Source organism: Bos mutus, chromosome 17 (genome assembly GCF_027580195.1).
Source record: "Bos mutus isolate GX-2022 chromosome 17, NWIPB_WYAK_1.1, whole genome shotgun sequence".
In the NCBI taxonomy this organism is placed as follows: Eukaryota; Metazoa; Chordata; class Mammalia; order Artiodactyla; family Bovidae; genus Bos; species Bos mutus.
In genome coordinates this window covers 16,877,756-16,897,266 of record NC_091633.1, presented here as the reverse complement: position 1 = coordinate 16,897,266, position 19,511 = coordinate 16,877,756, and the positions used below count along the sequence as shown (strand labels likewise).

The following is a 19,511-nucleotide window of genomic DNA, read 5'->3' as shown; positions in this document are numbered from 1 at the left end:
CTTGGCACCTCCCTGACTTTTTATGAGTGTCTTTTTCTTTAGCACTTTATAATCTAATTTGGGGAGGAGAGGTGGCAGAAATGGGCATATAATAAATGGCTTTTTTTAAAATGAGTCAAAGAAAGTGAATAGGAGCCTAAAGGCTTAAACATGTCTTTGAATGGCAAATTATTTTGGCAGCGTATGTATTCTTATATAGGTAGATTTTCTGTAGTCTATTTGCTCCCCCTGGGCCACCATTGATGCCTCACTAACACCTTGGTCACTCATTTTTGTCTCTTGTATTTCACATGATACGTTAAGGGAGACTATCATACAATAAAAATCCAAAATGTTAAAACCAGAGCAACAGAGAAGGTTGTCTATATAGTATTTACCTCCACATCATAGGTGGAGAAACCAACACAGCCAAGCTCAAGATGGCTTATCTGGGACTTCTAGGGGGTTTGCCTCATCAGTCTTGTTGTTTTCGCTCTGGGGCAGAGGTAAAAGGAAGCACAGTGAAGACATTTGGAGTCTAGGAGAAAAACCATCGTAAGGAATGGCTTTACTGTGTATAGGAAGGAGACCTGTTGAACTATTAGGCACCATTTATTCATTGTTTCTGCTTTAGGGAGATGTAACCATATTACTCAAAGGGTGGTACAAGCGTTCTTGTGAAGCACAAATGCCTGCTTGGAGTGACAGACTTGCAGTTTTCCCCCCTTTTTTTCTCATGCTGATAAAGAAGGAGGTTTAGCCAAGAACTGGACCGGATAACCTTTATTCCCTTTCTTGTAGCTGATAGCGTTACTCAAGCCAGTATAGTAGGAATTAACAAGGCTTTTGATATTAAAGTACAAATTACTAGACCACTTACTGCATTAAAAGCTCATCAGCTCAGTGAACAAAATGAAAAGCTGTGTTTTCTGAACTGCACTGAACAATTCTATCTAATTGACATTCTTTAATTCTATGTGCCTGGGAAGGTTTTTTTTTTAATTGATAATCAAAGGGGGTTAAGACAGGGAGTTAGTCACGAAAACAGTGGCAACGTTTCAGAAACTAAATCTGCTTTAGGTTTGAAAATGGGAAACAATTAACCATAGGCCCAGAGGCATTTCCTTTTAATTTACTCCTTTCTGTTATATAAAATTTAATTTACTGCCTGTGTGCCTCATTCCAACTATTATTAGAAAATTGCCCTTAAATTTCGAAAGTATTATATGTAAAAGCTCTTTGCAAGCGCTGGTACTAAACTTCAGCAAAGAGAATAGGAAAGCTAAATGTGCTGAAATTGAAGTCATTCCACCATTGAGCAGGGAAATAATTTAGCAAAATCAGATTAAATCTCTTTCAGTAAAATGACAATTTCATATGCGTGCTTTCCCATTTTCTGATACCCAGCTGTATAAGAAGAACCATTTAAAGTTATGCCATCCATACGGTATTATATTTTCAGGATTATTCTGAACGTCCCTTAAGTTTTCCTTTTTTTCTTTTGTTGCATGAAATTAAATTTATTACCTGAGATATTATTGAAATAACTCTAGGTCTCTCTCATTCAGTCTTCCTTGATAAGAGCTTTATTTTGCTTTCTAAGACCATCTCCCATGATAATGTTCTGTCGATGATGTCCTGGGCATTTCAGCTTAATTAGCTGATTGTGATACTAGTCTCTCTACTCTTCCTCTTTTCTCAGTTTGCATCCTCCACATTCTATTATGAACTTGATCTCATTTAAAGCTGCCCCTTCCATATGGCAGTCGCTTTTGATTGATTTACTCTTGCCATGTTTTCCTGATGAATCCTGAGTCAGAAGGAATTCGAGACATTTCTTGTTCTCCCATAGCGTATGTGGGTTTGGGCGCTAAGGAGGCGGGTATGGCAGCTGGAGGCTGGCTCTCGGGGGCTGGATGGGCAAATGCTGGTCATCATTACCACAGAGGTTCAAGTATATATGGCTTTAGAAGCAATTTCTCATTTCTAACCAACTTGCTCCATGTGTAACCAGATTTTTTCCTCTTTTAGGTGATCACGGACTTGGAGGAGCAGCTAAACCAGCTGACGGAGGACAATGCCGAGCTCAACAACCAAAACTTCTACTTGTCTAAACAACTCGATGAGGCCTCTGGTGCCAACGACGAGATTGTGCAGCTGCGAAGTGAAGTGGACCATCTCCGCCGCGAGATCACTGAGAGGGAGATGCAGCTCACTAGCCAGAAGCAAGTAAGGACCATGAATAGTGTTGGAGACCTTGGGAAACCTGGAGCCCCTTTAGATTCTGGAGCAAGTGCCAATTATGTCTCTCCCAAGTGTTCTCAGACTGAGCCTGTCAGTAAAACCAATCATGTCAGCGCTTTGCAGGTTTGCGAGTTTTAAAAACAGCTTTTAGAAGTGTGTAGTTTGGGTTTTTTTGTTTGTTTCATTTTTTTGGCCACCCCATATGGTTTGCAAGATCTTAGTTCCCTGACCAGGGATCAAACTTGTACCCCCTGCAGTGGAATCGCAGTCTTAACCGCTGGACCATCAGGGAAGTTCCATGTATAGTTGTTCTTAATTTTGGTTTAAAACCATTAAAAATAGAATAGATTGCTTTCGTGAGCCACTTTATTTATTTTTTAAAAACTTTTTTTGGCCGAGTTGTGAGGCTTGTGGAATCTTTGTTCCTCACCCAGGGATTGAACCCGGGCTTTCAGCAGGGAGAGCTGGGAGTCCTAACCACTGGACTGCCAGGTAATTCCCAAGCTACTTTATTGTTAAGCGTGGTCTCTTTTCCCTGGCCCTCCTCTGAGTTCTTTCTATAAGATGTCAGTAGAAATGGCCCTTCATCTGTTCTTGTCTAACTCCCTTGGTCTGTAGGATAAAAAGATAGTGTCTTTCAGACTGTAGTTAGAAGCTCATGCTTTTCTGAAACTGATCCGACAAAAGTACCACCTGGGAAATCCTCGTTTGCTATGAGGCACAACTCAGTGGTGCTGATTTGCAGACGATGGAGGCGCTGAAGACCACGTGCACAATGCTGGAGGAGCAGGTCATGGACCTGGAGGCCCTGAACGACGAGCTGCTGGAGAAGGAGCGGCAGTGGGAGGCCTGGAGGAGTGTCCTTGGTGACGAGAAGTCCCAGTTTGAGTGTCGGGTTCGAGAGTTGCAGAGGATGCTGGACACCGAGAAGCAGAGCAGGTGGGACTTCATGTAGGTAGAGAGCCAGTGGCAGGTGGCAGCGGCAGGATGACCCTGAGAGCTCCTGGCGAGTGCCCCCGCTTGACCAGGGATGAGCAGGTGCTGGGACGTAAGACTTAAGTGTTAAAGCTGGGAGACTCTGGGCAACCAGAATCGGTCAGTCATCCTCGAGGTAAATAGGGACGGTGCCAGTAGCAGGAGATGATGACCAGTCAGCCAGTGCAGGGCCCCAGGAGTCAGCAGGGCAAAGTGTCTCAGTGCTTCTTTGTAGAAACTCTTTCCTTGGATTTTGTGTCATTGTGACTGTGTAGCAAGACTGTCACTCTCCTTTTTTTTTTTTTTTAAATATTTATTTGGCTGCACCGGGTCTTGATTGTGGTATGTGGGATCTATTAATAGTTCCCTGACCAGGCATTGAACCTGGACCCGCTGCATTGGGAGCACAGAGTCTTAGCCCCTGGACCTCCAGGGAAGTCACAAGACCATCACTGTTTTGATACTGGTCATGTGTGATGCGGGTCAACCCTCTACCCCAGCTTTGGCACTATTGACAGTTGGGGCCGGACAGTCCTTCGTGATGGGGGCCTGTCCTGTACATGGTAAGGTGCTGACCAGCTTCCCTGGATCTGCCCCCCTAAATCCCAGTAGCTGCTCCCTCTTCAAGTTGTGACCACCGGGAACATCTCCAGACATTGCCCGGTGTCCCCTGGGGGCAGGGGCGGAGGGCAGCTGCCCCCAGTTGAGAACAACTGCTCTACAAGAATAGTTTACAATTTTTTATTTTTTCTTCCTTTCCTGGTAGGCAGTAGTAATCCTGAGTTCAGGTAGTGTCTTTCCTCTACTTCCCCAGTTCTCCCAGTGTAGGATTCCCTCCTGCCAGGGTCGCAGGTGTGCAGGTTATGCGATGCATGCTCCTGGGAATAGACTTGAAGATCTTCCGTGACATTTTACCAGCTCATGGTGGGACAGCGTTCATTTTAACAGAACCAGTATATTATGACAGTTTACCAACAGGTAGAAGTGCACGGTCTTGAAGAACACATGCCTTTCCTAGTTTGCAGAGAGGTACCCTATGGGCTGGTATCCACCTTGTGCTTCATGTCTTCCCAACAGAATCCTATTCATCCTGCATAACCTCACTAATATCACCTTTCCCTGAAACTTAGTGTCCCGTAATACTCTGAACTCCCTGAGCAAGATAACTATTCGTGGAAGTATTTATCATTTATCTGGACTCTGTCAGACTCATTTCAGTATTTCCCACATTTGGTGGACCATAGTAGACTCACGGCTGTCTTGGAGGTATAATTTGTGCTAAATCAACTACACTAAGAAAGACTGGAAGCAAAGGGAACCCATAAGTTTCAAGAGAAACTGGTAGAAATATTCTCCTGTTGGACATCTTCCCTTTCAGGGTATTTGCTAATGTGAGAGGGCTGCTGGTTTAAGACATCCTGTTACTGTTTCCCCCTGAACTCTTGAGCTCCTGCGTCCTCACCCTATGTTCTGGCTATTCTCACACACACCCCTCCCTCCCACTCGCAAGTCCAGCTCCTAGCCCAGCTGTTTCTAGAGTCCTTTGTAGACAGTTTCGGGGGCAGAGTCTGACCATAGCATCAGGAATGCACAACCAAGCGTGAAAGTGTTCTCTGGTGGCGCTAGTGGTAAAGAACCCACTTGCCAGTGCAGGTGACATAAGAGACTTGGGTTCCATTCCTGGCTGGGGAAGATCCCATGGAGGAGGCATGGCAGCTCACTCCAGTATTCTTGCCTGGAGAATCCCATAGACAGAGGAGCCTGGTGGGCTACACTCCATAAGGTCTCAAAGAGCCGGACACACACATAGGGAGATCTTTCATATATTTCTTTCAGGAGCAATTGTGAAAGATCTTGGCTCTCTTCCCCACCCCCCATTTTTTTTTTCCTTCCTCTATTTTGGTGTTATGTGGGATCTGAGATGAGTAAAATATAATTCTTATTTTTAAAAAATATTTATATATTTGGCTGTGCCTGTTGTTAGTTTTGGCATGTGGGATCTAGTTCCCTGATCAGGGATTGAACTTGGCCCCCTGCCTTGGGAGTGAGAAGTCTTAGCCACTGGACCACCAAGGAAGTCCCTAAAATATAATTCTTAATTCTTGTCTTCTAGAGGCTGAGAGTCTAGTGCAGGAGATAAACTATGCGTTGAACTATTTATCACCTAAAATAGAGAGTGGGTTGTGCCAGGCCAGTAGGATATTTATGCTTTGGGTCCAGAACAAGAAGACGTTACTTCTGAGAGGAAGACTGGGAAGGGCTTTGTGGAGGACATGGCCTTCTAGTTTACCCTTGGAGTCTGAGTAAGACTTGGGTTTGTTGGGTCGAGAAGGAGAGCTGCCAGTGAAGGAGCCTGTCTAAGTCCAGATGTGGAAGCAGCAAAACAGAACACCTGAGTTGGGGAGGGGAAGTGATGTTCCAAGGGTGCTCCAGTTTTTGTCTTCTGTCACCTTATTTACACCCAGCAGATTCAAGGTTCAGTTTCCAGAACACTTCAGCTCTTGCTTTAAGGAGAGGCATTGTTTGCTCGAATGGGGCCCCACATGGTCCTCTGCACGGTGCTCCTTCAGTGGGACCTCATTCCTTCCTGCTTCTGCAGGTGGATGTAACCGTCTTCCCATTTTCAGCCCAGTTGCATTTGGAAAAATGCCTCATCCCCTTCAGCCCTTCCAAGTGCATTTATATTCACAGGAACCTTACCTGCTAAGAGTATTTTTACCCAGGGCCTAAAGTGGGTCACATCCTCACTCCACGTAATTCGGAACAAGGGGTCAGGCTGGGCTCTCTCCAGCCTGCAGCCTGTTTGGTTGCTTATCCATGTCCGAGCCGGGCCGGCTTCCTTCCTGTAGGGTGGCAATGACGGGATTTCTGAACGTGCCTGTGTCTCCCCACAGGGCGAGGGCCGACCAGAGGATCACTGAGTCGCGCCAGGTGGTCGAGCTGGCAGTAAAGGAGCACAAGGCCGAGATCCTGGCCTTGCAGCAGGCTCTCAAGGAGCAGAAGCTGAAGGCCGAGAGCCTCTCCGACAAGGTCAGCCCCTGTCCCTCCTGCCTTCTAGATACGCATGTATACTTCCTTCTTTTAGCAGGTATTCACATGCGCTCAATCCATGGTCGGCGTGTTTCATAAACCAAGTCTCACTGTTGTGCTTCCCCAAGGGACACTCTTGGTTGGCAGTAGTGGGGGTAGTGGGTGCTTGGGGTATCAGAGTTGGTCAATGACTTCCTGATATCTGCCCATCAGGGCCCCTGAGGTCCAGATTTTGACCTGGGTACACAGCACTCTTCTTTCCTGGCATTTGATTTCTGAAAGCCTTTATGGATCTAACGTTGAGCATCCTTGGGAAGTGCGGGGTGGCTAGGACTCCTGCTCATTCCAGTGCTGCAATGGCAGGAAGCCTCAGCGTCTCTGGGTTCTAAGTCCAAGGACACAGCAGGATCTGAGGACAGTGCTGGTCTTCATATTCCACTTTGGAAATACACACATCTTGTCCATGAAGCACTCTATATTTACAAAGTGACATACTGCTGTTTGAAAAATTTTAATAGTCTTAAAAGAGATTTAGAATAGGTGCTTCTGTGTTACAGGTAAGAGTGCAGGTCAGAGAAACTTCACATATACACACAACTGTTTCATATATACACATACACACTGTTTTGTGTGCGTGTGCGCCCACACACACACACACATAATCTGACCTCTGAATTTTGGGTAACTAATTTTCTGATTATAGAAGTGATTATTTGGGGTCATTGTGGAAGATATAGAAACCACAGAAAAGTAAAGAAAAAGTAACTGGTAGTCTGTCACCACTGTTATGTTGCTCAATTTATATTCATTTATTTATATTGATAAATTTAGATTCTTATATAAACAGGATTACATCGTTTAAAAAAAAAATCACATAAACAGGGGCTTTTCCTGAATTAGTGAATATTTTTTGAACATGTAGTTCTAGAAACAACAATTACACAGAGACACCTATTTTAATCATTCTGCTTGTGTTAGAAATTTGAACTTCTTCCAGTTTTTTTTCTGTTTGTTTTTTTGCTGTCATAAATAACATTGTGATGAATATAAATCTTTTTGGGGGATCCATGGTTATTTTCTTATTGGAATTTCATAGTAATGACCAGATTCAAGCTAGAGCTTGCTACTCAGGAATATTCCTGAGTTCCTTGGTACTGGCTTACTAATTTTTTTAACCATGAGGAAAGTAAATATGTTATTTAACCATGAAAAAAGTAAATGCATTATTTAGAGATAAATGAGCTTTTCGGTGTTTAGCTTGGAGGACATTTTTTTCTACCTGGCTGTCCTAAAGAATTCTACAGCAAAGTCCTACCCATCCTTTAAGACTCCAGACTTTCTGACCCCATCTTCTCCCAGTGACAGGCCATTCAGGATGAATTTCTCTCCTCCATACCTCTTATCAAAATCATCACTTGACAGAGTAGTCACTATTTGTGTATATGTCTACTTAAGGGCCACCCTCTGCCTTTGTGACTTGATACAAGATCATTGAGAGAGCTTGTCTGCCCTTTCATCCGAGTTCTGATATTATCCCACGCAAGTAAGCAAGCATTTGGAATATGATGATTTAATTCAGCCAAAGCATGTCAGATAAATAAATTTTGGAGAAGTCATCTTCCTAGAACTTGTCACAGCTAGCTACACGTATGACCCATCCCTTAGAAATAATATCTTCTCCTAACAGAATAACCTACATAAGGCTTATCTTTGACATGGACATTTGTGGTATGCTTTTAAAAACCTGGGCTTCCCTGATGGCTCAGACGGTAAAGAGTCTGCCTGTGATGCAGGAGACCTGGGTTCAATCCCTGGGTCCGGAAGATCCCCTAGAGCAGGGAATGGCTACCCACTCCAGTATTCTTGACTGGAGAATTCCATGGAGCTAGAGGAGCCTGATGGGCTGCAGTCCCGGGGTCGCAAAGAATCAGACACAACTAACACATACAGTGTAAAACAATTACAAACATGACTCTTTAGACTTCGCTGGTGGCTCAGATGGTAAAAGCGTCTGCCTGCAATGCAGGAGACCTAGATTCGATTCCTGGGTTTGGAAGATCCCCTGGAGAAGGAAATGGCAACCCACTCCAGTGTTCTTGCCTGGAAAATTCCATGGACAGAGGAGCCTGTTAGGCTATAGTCCATGGGTTCGCAAAGAGTTGGACATGACTGAGCAACTTCACTTCACTTTTAAAAACCAGTGTTTATGTTCTGACCCTTAGATCTTGATTTTTCTTTGGCTGTGAAGGTTTGTGGATATTGGCAAAAGTCGTTAGCATATAACATTTCTAAATGTGTCACGGCCAATTTTTCCAAATGTCCAGCTCAATGATCTGGAGAAGAAGCACGCCATGCTTGAAATGAATGCCCGAAGTTTACAACAGAAGCTGGAGACAGAACGAGAGCTCAAACAAAGGCTTCTGGAAGAGGTGGGTGTAAGATGCATGGTAAATAGAGCCAGGCATACTCTCAGAAGTGAACACTTGGCCTCAGGTGGGCAGGTCCAAATTAAGAAATTAGATTTCAAGGTTGAATTCTCAAGGACGAGTAAGGTGGTCACTGGGTACTTTCTGGAAGGTGTTTAACACGTTGAAAGAACATGTCAAGAAGCCCTGGGGCCTCTTTGTCATTGTGTCCTTCCAAATAGTGCTTAATGGTGTGTCAAGCACATAGTGAGTAAGTGCTAACTGGAAGTTTATTAAATATGAGGGCAAGTAGATATTGAGTTAAATTGTTCTTTAGAGTTAATATCCAGAGTGTATTAAGTTTGCAGCCTGATGAGCTTCATGCACGGGACAGAGACCTGATCAGGTGATGCTGAATGCCAAATCTCATGAAAACTTTTGAACATCCAATTAATTCAATGCAAAAAAAATGACACCGTGCTTTTGAGACACAAAACAAAAAGTTCAAATTGATCTCCTAAACCAGTCCAATCCTTATGTTAGTTATTTCCTGTACCTTTGAATAGAATTCTGCAATCTCTGTTTAAATTGAGGACAACTCCCCCAACCAAAGCCTTGGTTTGGCTGAATCACTGATAATTTGTCTTAATTCATTAGAATTGACCTGTCAGGACAAATGCAGTTTATAAAGGTATTTCACGAGAAGTTAGACTCAAGAGTGTTCTGTTTAAGCCACAATGAGCCTGACAGTTGAATCAACCAGGTTATCTGTTCTGGTAAATGGAGCTTTTACTGTGTGCTTCCTGTAGCCCCTGAGAGGCTCTGCTGGTAGAAGTATTGTAACTATGCTATTAAGTTTGAAAAATGTGGTACACATTTTGCAGGGGAGCATAAAATGTTTTCTAGAATGACTTTTAAAAATATAGTTGGGAACGTTCTAGAGATGGATCCATGATGATGTACAACCACGTGACTCCACTTAATTGCCACCAGTCCTGGCAGTCCAGTGGTTAAGATTCCATGCTCCCAATGCAGAGGGTATGGGAACTAAGATCCCTGGTTAGGGAACTAAGATCCTGCATGCTGTATGGTGTGGCCAAAAATAACACAAATGATTAACATGGTAAATTTTATGTATATTCTACCACAACAAAAAAGTTTTTAAATAAAATCAATATTACACACAGGTAGAAAGTTCACCAAAGGTGACTCTCAGAATATTATAATAGAAATTTTTAAATCTCTCTGATTGTCAAATAGAGAATGACAAAAGATAGAGAATGATCAAAGAATGGTCTTTTATCTGGAATGACTAGGCAGTGTCCCCACTAGGCAGTGTCCCCACTTTGGACACACGTTGGAAACAGGAAGCACAGAAATAATCAGTGATCTCGCCTGTCCTCTTTTCCTTCCGAGGAAAGAGCGTTGGCCCCAACAACTCTGCTTTGGTCCAAGGTTACGTGGTGAGTCAGTGGCAAGACTAGAAATAGAAGGCTGGCATCCTGATTCAGTCCCCTGTTCTCACTTCTAAAACTACTGGGGAACATTTCCAGTTCCCCTGTCTGCACCTCACAGAGGGCTTTTTGAAGACAGACATCTGGCTGCGCTGGCTTGGAGGCAGATCTCATTGAGACCTGAGAGCACTGGGAAACAGTGATCTTTACCATCAAGGATGCGGCTGGCATCCTGGCTTGGGGTGGGCCCTGTGGCAGCAGGTGGTCGGGGGCTCAGCTTGCCTGTCTTGTCCATTAGGTACAGGTTCTTGTACATGGAGCCAGAATCAGAGTCTCACAGTTGGAGAGAATTTTTGTGTGTCATTTAACACAAATTCCTAGCACTTGCACCACCGTTTCTTTTACCCTTTCCCTGGCAGACTTCAGTAACAGAGCTTTCTCTCAAATCTTTTCTCTCAGGCCTAAAGTGGCCTCTGAAACTTTTCTGACACTGCTGTTTACAGGCATGACTAGTCCCGACTTGGAAGTAATACCAGAGCTCCAAGTCCGTTTGCTAATCCTGTCAAATAATCCCCCTTCCGAGGTAGAGAATCCCTTCCCCAGCCACCCTCACAAGTGGGCCTTGGGGCACCTGGGACTCAAGACTTAAAGTGACTCAAGATTGCCCAACTCATTTTTCTGGCAACTCTAACTCTTAGAAAGTCCTTTCTGGTTTTGAACTAAAGCCTGTAACTTCCAACCATTGGTTCTATTACAGCAAAAAATTTGAAAACAGGGAGTAGTCTCATATTTCCAACCAAAGTAGGAAGTTAATATTGATTAATGATCATATTACTTGCTTAGTAATAAAAATAACTTGTTTTTCTTTTTTCTTTTATTATTTTAAAAAATAACTCATGTTTCATTTGGCACATACCACATGCCAGATGTCTGAGTACTTTCCATGAATCAGCTCATACACTCTGTGTGATACTTCTGTGAGAGAGCTACTTTTTATTTTATTATCCCTGTGACAGTAGATTTGCTATCTCTTCAGCTCTCCTGACTCCATGTCACCTTTTCTTTTCTAACTGAAACATTTCAAGTCCCACCAGGACTGGAATGTTCTTTTCTGGTAGTTTTATCCTTCCGAACAGTTTCTAGAAGTCCTTGGGGTTTGAACAACACGGAGTCGTGGGCCGGCCCCACCACTACCTGGGCTCTTTGGGTGGCTTATCACACCACTGACACCCATTGATCTGTTAGATCACCACCAGCCCTTCTACATATTTTTTTTTTTTTTTTTAAACATCTTTATTTATTTGACTTTTTTTTTTTTTTTTAATACCATCCTGTTAAGCCTTCTTGTTGGTTTTGGCCCATCCTCCCTGTTACCAGGGGTGTTTCCCACTCTGGTTCTGTCGTCTAGTTCCTCTGCTTCCTCCCAGTTTCCTGTCACTATCATAAAATCGGTGGACAGATCTAATCACGTGGCTGGAGCCCTCCTTTCAGTCTACCACCAACCAGGAATAGCCTCCATTTACCGCTCTCTGGGAAGCAGGTAAATGGTTTTGGAAAACATTTCACTGAGCACCAATGTCACTTACTTGTTTTCTATTGTAGTAAATAAGCAGCCTATTTCTTGGAAAGCTAATGGACAGTTGATGTGTTGATTCTAGAGAAATATTTTGGGCCTGGTTGTCACCAAACAGATTCTTGTCCCTAGTACTTGTTTCTCTGCTTCCTGCCTAGTAATTAGTGTTGTCCTAAAATAGCGGAAGGAAACTAAAGAGGGTAATTTACAGAAGTAATCATTTGTGCTACAGGGGACGGATAGCTCCCTGGAAGAGATTATCTTCGCTGTTTTCTCTCTTTTGTTGTTCTGTATTTTAGGGCGTTCTGTGGTTTGATTCAGAAATTCTAGGTCATGCACCCAGGGCAGGTGATTCTGAGTTAGTATCAGTACCTCTTGCTTTACAGAGGATGGATGGAGAGGGGCTGGTGGAGTAGGTTGGGGTAGGAAGGGCAGATGGAAAAGTGATAGGGGCCCACCTGGACTGCATCGAGAGAAAGAAGGATGCAGGAGGCAGCGCTGAAATTCATCGCGCATCTGCTGTGTGCTGGGCACTGGGCTTGGTGTGTCACCCAGAGAAGGGGGTTATTACCCCCACTTGCAGATGAAGAGACTGAGGGTCTGAGAGGCGGTGAGCTGCCCCTGGCCATAGGACTGATAAGAGTTAAGTCAGGGGACTTCCCTCTTGGTCCAGTGGCTAAGACTCCATGCTCCCACTACCGGGCTTGAGTTTGATCCCTGGTCAGAGAACTAGATCCTACTTGCCACAGCTAAGACCTGGCATAGCCAAATAAATATTTTTTTAAAAAGTCATGATTTGAACCAGGGTCTGGAATGTTCTAAAGCCCAGGTTCTTTTCCATGACACTATGATGCCTCAGAATCAGCTGCCTCTCAAGAGGAAGGGGATTGAGGAGTAGGAATGGAAATGCAAACATCAGTGGAGGGAAGAGAAATATGGTGGTGAGGTTTCTGCGAACCGAGGTCATCTGTAGCTCTCGGCCTGCTGGGGCAGAGAGCACTGAGGTTTGCCCTCGCCTGTTGGGAAAGCCCCGTGGTGATGGTGAGCAGCTGTTTACAGCTCTCTGTCCTTCCGTCCACAGACGGTCTAGGCCCCTGGGGAAGGGAGTGTTTGGGCCACTGCTAGTAGAGTTAGATTGGACGCCAGGGGTTGGGTGAAACCAAGCAGTATCTTCTTAGGATAGCTGTTCTCTTCTGCTTTTTAGAAACAGAAGCATTTTAGGTAAGAACCATAAAGCCAGTATCTTTATCGCCTGCCCTGTTTTCTGTAAAGTTAAAAAAAAAAAAAAAGAATTGGAGAGAGTTCTCGTACAAAACTATTTGCAATATACTAAACAGAATTTTGTTTTACTAACACTTGTTCTGACGCTGGGATCGCCCCCCCTTTCCCTCGTGGTGGCAGCATCGCCTCCCACCATGGCTGTTGGTGTGCTTGTTGGTCTCTCGCACTGACGCGGCGCCCTTTGAATTAAAGGTGCTATGATTCCCATTTGTGTACGCCACATGGAGAATCGCAAAGTGAGTTCTCTCAACAGTGGTTGAGATAACTGCTCATGCATCGTTGTGGAATATCAGACAGTTGGTCATCCTGAAATGAGCTGAAATTTTGGTGCCCCCTCTGAAATGAGTCTGAGTGGGGACAGTGAGGGAGCGCGTTGCATTGTGTGTGGTCTGAAGCTTCTCTCTCCGGCCTCTCCCCCCACCAGCAAGCCAAGTTACAGCAGCAGATGGACCTGCAGAAGAATCATATTTTCCGTCTGACTCAAGGGCTGCAAGAAGCTCTGGATCGGGCTGATCTGCTGAAGACAGAAAGGAGTGACCTGGAATATCAGCTGGAAAACATTCAGGTGAGAACCAGCACCGGGAGCTTACTGAAAAATTGTCCACAGAGGCAAAGTGTGATGGCTCAAAGCCACCTGGCAAGATGAGCAGTCTCTTCGTGTTGTGTATTTTCACCAGTATTTTATTACGAAAACTTTCCAAATGTTAAGAGAAGCTGGGAAATTGCTATCATGACCACCCTCTAGAGTCTTCTACTCACCATTTGCTATTTTTGCTTTTTCACGTACCTTTGTACTTGAGTCTGTCTTTGTTGGGTGGGGGACGGTGGGCAGTAAGATCAGGACTAAGTAAGTAACAATTGGCTCAGTGTGGCTTTTGTTGAATTTTTCATTTGTTAGTGTTGTAATGACTTTATTTCTTATTAAAGTATCAAATTTAAAAGTCTGCTTCTTCTGGGATCTGAGGTGCTTTTTGTTTTCATGAACCTTAGGTTCTCTATTCTCATGAGAAGGTGAAGATGGAAGGCACTATTTCCCAGCAAACCAAACTCATCGATTTTCTGCAAGCCAAAATGGACCAGCCTGCCAAAAAGAAAAAGGTGGGTCAGAGGGTGTGAAAAGCAGGCAGTGGGCAGTTTCGCTCAATCATGATGATTCCGTGAAGGTCACCAGAGTAGATAATCCTAGGAACATCAGAGAAAACAAAATGCACAATTTCTTTGTTTTGGGTTGAAAAAAGAGGCTTTGAGATCATCAGAATGGCTCTTCAAGAGAGGCTGTTGTCACTCTGGAATCTGTGACACGCTGTGCTGTGTTCATGGCCTTTACAGTTGTGCTGCCTTCCTCTGAAGGAGTGAGATTTGTTTCCCAAGCAGCTGGGGAGGAGGAGGCAGCAGAGAGGAAGGCCGAGTGTTCAGGTTGGCGTCCCCGATTCCAGAGGGGGTTCTCTGCTTGTGTGTAAGGGCCTCTAGAGAGATTAGAGGCCACTCGTGTGCCATTCTAGGACTTCCCAGGTGGTGCTAGTGGTAAAGAACCCGCCTGCCAGTGCAGATAGATGTAAGAGAAGCAGGTTTGATCCCTGGATTGGGAAGATCCCCTGGAGGAGGGCACAGCAACCCACTCCAGGATTCTTGCCTGGAGAATCCCACGGACAGAGGAGCCTGGCGGGCTGCAGTCCACAGGGTCACACAGAGTCGGACACGACTGAAGAGGCTGAGCATGCACACACATGGGATTCTAGACAGAGAGGGCTTCTTAGGTCACAGGGATGGGATTCCAGAGGTATTAATAGGTCATCTGTATGGGGCCTGAGAAGGAATCTCAAGTCATGCACAAGGGGCTCCAGAGAAACTAGACATCATCTGCTCAGTCCCTCTGATCGGGTCAGTAGGAGTCTGGGGCCCAGAGTGCTGCTGTGACCTGCCCAAAGTGCCGGACTGGATAGCTGCCCCCTCCATGGGGTGCTGCTCCATCCCTCCCTTTAAAGTGGTAACAATTGAAAACAATGACCAGGAGACACGGATGGACAGGCTGATAGATACACATGGGAAGATTTTTAATAAGCCCAAAGCATGCTTCCCTGAACCACTGCAGCCTTCATGGTAGTTTTGGCCAGGTGTTCTCAGTTCAAGAAGGTCTCTAAGGAGCTGGAAACTTCCTGAGGCACTCAGATGGCAGCATAGCACTGGTGATGGTACAGGAAGGGGAGATGGGCTGCAGGGTGTCTTATGATGCTGATGTCCTCCTTCTGGAGAAGAGCAGCAGCAGAAGCAAACAGCAGTGGTGGCTGTCGGACGCGGGCTTGCTTGTGTGCTGTGTGACTGTGCTTGTTATGTGCTGCTGATGGTGAATCTTTTTTATTTTAGCAGTGGACTGTTATTTGATTATGTCACTTGATGTAGTCAGGGTATTCCCATGTGTTTTTTGGTTGTTAATTTTGTTTTCAGTCTCATTATCCTGTGTTTTACTTTTTTCTCCCATGTACAATACATATTCCATTTGCATTTTTTTTCTTGGCATAAGCCCCTTCTGTTGATGTCATTTTAGTATTGTGTTTTTTTTTTTTTTTTTAAAAGCAACCACTCATCTCTGTGTCTTATAACTAAGCATCATGAGACAAATTCAAGGCAAGATTACTGAACCATCTCTCCTGATTCCATCCTCCACTTCCAATTTTTTTTTGAGGGTAAAGTCTCAGGAAATGGCTCTCCTTGGGATTGCTAAAGGAAGAGGTGGTGGCAATTCAAGCATCTTTAACCCTCTCGGTGGAAACTTCCGCACCCCCATTTTTTTCCAGCCAGCTGGGAGGGGCTGTGGCTCAGTCCCCCCACCCCTTCACATGCCATTTTTACTAAACCCGCTTGCAGTGAGTATGTGCCCGGCTCCCATGGTCTGCTCGTCCCGAGGCAGAGTTCCTTTAGTTAGTTCCCAGTGCCAGTTTCCAGGAGTTAGGAGATATCTCTGTTTCCATTGCTAGGGTTTATTTAGTCGACGGAAAGAGGACCCTGCTTTGCCCACACAGGTTCCTCTGCAGTACAATGAGCTGAAGGTGGCTCTGGAGAAGGAGAAAGCTCGCTGCGCGGAGCTCGAGGAAGCCCTGCAGAAGACCCGCATCGAGCTCCGCTCCGCCCGGGAGGAAGGTACGGGCCCTCTGGACAGCGAGGGCGGTGCACCAGGCTGAGGGCCCGTCTCAAGGAGATGAGCGGAGACTAGCTCAGCCTGGTGGTGACGGCACCCTTGGCATGGCCCATACGGCACCCCGGGTGTCCTTGTGGTCTCAGGCCTTTGAGAGCCAGCCCCTGGGCAGTCCACTTGGTTGGGGCCTCTGGGGGACCCCACTAACCTAAAGGCGCTGGACTGGTCTCTCCCCAGCTGCCCACCGGAAAGCTGCAGACCACCCACACCCATCTACACCGGCTACCGCCAGGCAGCAGATCGCCATGTCCGCCATTGTGCGGTCACCCGAGCACCAGCCCAGCGCCCTGAGCCTGCTCGCCCCGCCGTCCAGCCGCAGGAAGGAGTCTTCCACTCCAGAGGGTACGTTCTCAAGGGGCCACTGGACCTGCATTGACTTTTTTTTTTTTTAATGGACTGAGAAATGCAGACCCAGGGTGAAAATGACAAGTGATAATATGGAGGGCTAAAGAATAAGCAGTGAGCCTTCTCCCCACCCCAGTTCCCTTACCCAGAGTCAACCATTGTATTCTTCCAGCCATAGCTCATAAATTAACTGCATGTCTGTATTATTTAGGTGTCATATAATCATATTTAAGGGATATGAGAAAATAATAATCTTCTTTGCTTTCATAAATATCAGCCCACAGTGCTGTACACTGCAGAACATCTTCTTTAATTAAAATGTCTTCTTAGCAGATTTCATATTAACCCATATGGATTGACCCCATCTTTTTAGAGGGCTGCGTGGTATTCCATGGTGGGGGGTTTATAATTCACCTGTTAATCCAGACCCCAATTGACAAGCATTTAGGTTATTTCCAGTTCCTTGTTTCCATACACACCCTGCAGTGAACACTCTGCACAGCTATGGGTGCTATGACTTTTGGATAAGTTGTTGGGAAATGAGTCCCTGGGTTAAAGGTTGTATGTATTCTGAAGGTTGGTTGTGCCAACCTTTAGACCAGTGGTGTGAGGAGTTTTCTTTGTGGTTTCAAATGTACTCTATTTACCTAGAGATGGGATGGACTTTAAAAAAAGCCAAGGAAGTTGGTTTGGAAAGTCACAGGGAGAGCAGAGTAGTTGTGGTTTAATATCAGGGTATCACCATCAACCCACTTCAGCTGCCAGTCTCAGTGGAATTTTGTTGTCATTTCTTTCTTCTTTAGTAATGATGTCATCTCATTTCCCATGTTTACATAACACCTTGAATCAAAGAGCTTCACTCTTTGATTAAAGTCTTCAAAGTGGTGCTGTTAACGCAAAGGAAAATCATTTTGGCCCCCGGGTTCTTCCATGAGGTTGCACAGAGCGGCTCCCTGAGTAGTCTGTAACACTCCAAACATCTCCTTTGTGTGCATGGCATGTTCAGAGTGCATTTATGTTATTTATTCCTCATGACTTTTCTGTTAAGGGAAGAAGACAGTGTTGTTCGGAGAATCCAATTTGGATTCAGAAATTTGGATCCTGAGCTTTTCTATTTAAAGCTGCCTTTGCCTAGTTAGGTCACTATTGAGAAGGGAGCCTTCTAAACAGAAAAAATCAATCTTGTTAGTTTTAACTGATTGGAATTTAAATGCAAGAATCAGTTCTTTGAGGCTTAAAACTTGGATTTTTTAAAAAGGATGTTATTCATGGAAGAACTGGGCATGAAGGGGGACTTCTTCAGTCAGTCTATGTATTTAATAGTCAGAAAGTCTGTATTTCAGAATAGTAAATTTTTTTTTACCATAGTATAAACATACTTTAATTCTCATCAGTTACAAGCTTGCAAATTTCATGTTTTACATAAATAATTAATGCAAAACCATGGTTGGTACATCTGGAACTTACTTCAGTTCATTTGCTGTGTTTGTTTACTCACACTTTGGTTATAAAAATATTATAACACATTATTGGTCTTGTATTGAACAGAAATTCTCTATGAAATAATCTGAAGCAGGAAGCTAAAATGAAGTCTTTTTTTTTTTTTTTTTATTTTATTTTATTTTTTTTTTTTTATTTTATTTTATTTTTTTTTTTTTACGCATCAGAAAAAATTTTATTTCACATGTTTTCCTTAAACGTTGCTAAAGAAATATTATAGAACTCAAATAGTATTACAACCACAATCCCCAATCTTCCTACTCAATAATTATTTTTAGGCTTAATTTTATTTTATTTATTTTTTTTTTTTTGAAAATTTATGCCTTTATTTCAGTTGTTGTGTTGGCAATATCAATCTTAAAATAATGATGAAAAGTTAACTCTTTCCAAATATGGGTATTTTGGGTTATGGTGAAATAGCAGTAGCTTTAAAACAGTATAGTAGCTAAATCCTACCTATCTTTTCCTGGAATGAAGTCTTTAAAATTATTTAAATATGTTCAAGAATGGTGATTTTTAAACTGGATTCTGGAAAGCGCTCCATGATCTCATCTGGAAAACATACCTTTCATGACTAAAATATTTACAAACAACTGATTTAGAAGCGTATGTTTGTTTACGCTCACAAACAGCTATGCCATCGTATTAACCATCTCCTACTGGGAATGTGTTTTTAAATAAAACCTAATTCCTAATAACCAGATAATGGCGATCTTAATTTGATTCCTATAAATCTAGACACATCTGTTAGTGTTAAAATAGTTTCACAATCTGTCACTAAGATGCTTTTTTTTTTAACAGCTTTATTGAGATATAATTCACATACCATACAATCCATTTGTTTGAAATGTATAATTCAGTGATTTTTTTTTTTAAGTAAGTTCACAAGGCTGTATAATCATCACATTCGAATTTTTAAAACATTTTTGGTTCCTCCAGTCGACCACCAGAAAAATACCCCTAAACTCACTGGCAGTTACTTGCCATTTTCCCCTTCATGGAACATCTGACAGGTATCAGTCTGCTTTCTGTCTCCATGGATTTGCTGTCCTGGACATTTTCCATAAAGGACGCACCTTGCCTAACTTTGTGTGTCTGGCTTCTTCCATGCAGCATAGTTTTTCTGATTCATCCATCTTGGAGCATTTATCAGTTCTTCCCTTTTTTTACGGCAGAATAACATTCTGTTGTGTGATCATCACATCTTGTTTATGTATTAGTCCATTGATGGACTTTTGGGTTGGTTCCGTTTATGGCTATCATAAATAATACTGCCGTGAACATCTGTGCACAAATTTTGTGGCTACATGTGTTCTCAGTTCTCTTGGGTATAGACCTAGGGGTGGAATTGCTGGGGCATCTGGTAATTCTGGACTCCACAGTGGCTGCACCATTTGCTTTTCCACCAGCAGTGTATGAGGACCTTCATTTCTCCACATCTTCATCAACACCCATTTCCCATATTTTTGAGTCTAGATAATCCAGTGACCGTGAACTAACATCTCACTGTGGTGTTCATTTGCATTTCCCTA

The 19,511-nt window shown here is 43.8% G+C and overlaps 1 protein-coding gene across 6 annotated transcripts in view; it reads left to right on the top strand.

The window, feature by feature from the left end:
* CIT (citron rho-interacting serine/threonine kinase) overlaps positions 1-19,511 on the top strand; it is a 174,675-nt gene that overhangs the window by 137,539 nt on the left and 17,625 nt on the right. For 4 of the 6 annotated variants that reach the window (XM_070386136.1, XM_070386133.1, XM_070386134.1 and 1 more), the window contains 8 exons: positions 2,011-2,208; positions 2,969-3,162; positions 6,093-6,228; positions 8,553-8,657; positions 13,366-13,506; positions 13,932-14,039; positions 15,917-16,079; positions 16,312-16,476. In XM_070386136.1, coding sequence (XP_070242237.1) covers positions 2,011-2,208; positions 2,969-3,162; positions 6,093-6,228; positions 8,553-8,657; positions 13,366-13,506; positions 13,932-14,039; positions 15,917-16,079; positions 16,312-16,476 — 1,210 coding nt within the window. The remainder of the gene's footprint in view (positions 1-2,010; positions 2,209-2,968; positions 3,163-6,092; positions 6,229-8,552; positions 8,658-13,365; positions 13,507-13,931; positions 14,040-15,916; positions 16,080-16,311; positions 16,477-19,511) is intronic. The other 2 variants (XM_070386137.1, XM_070386138.1) reach the window with 1 other exon arrangement.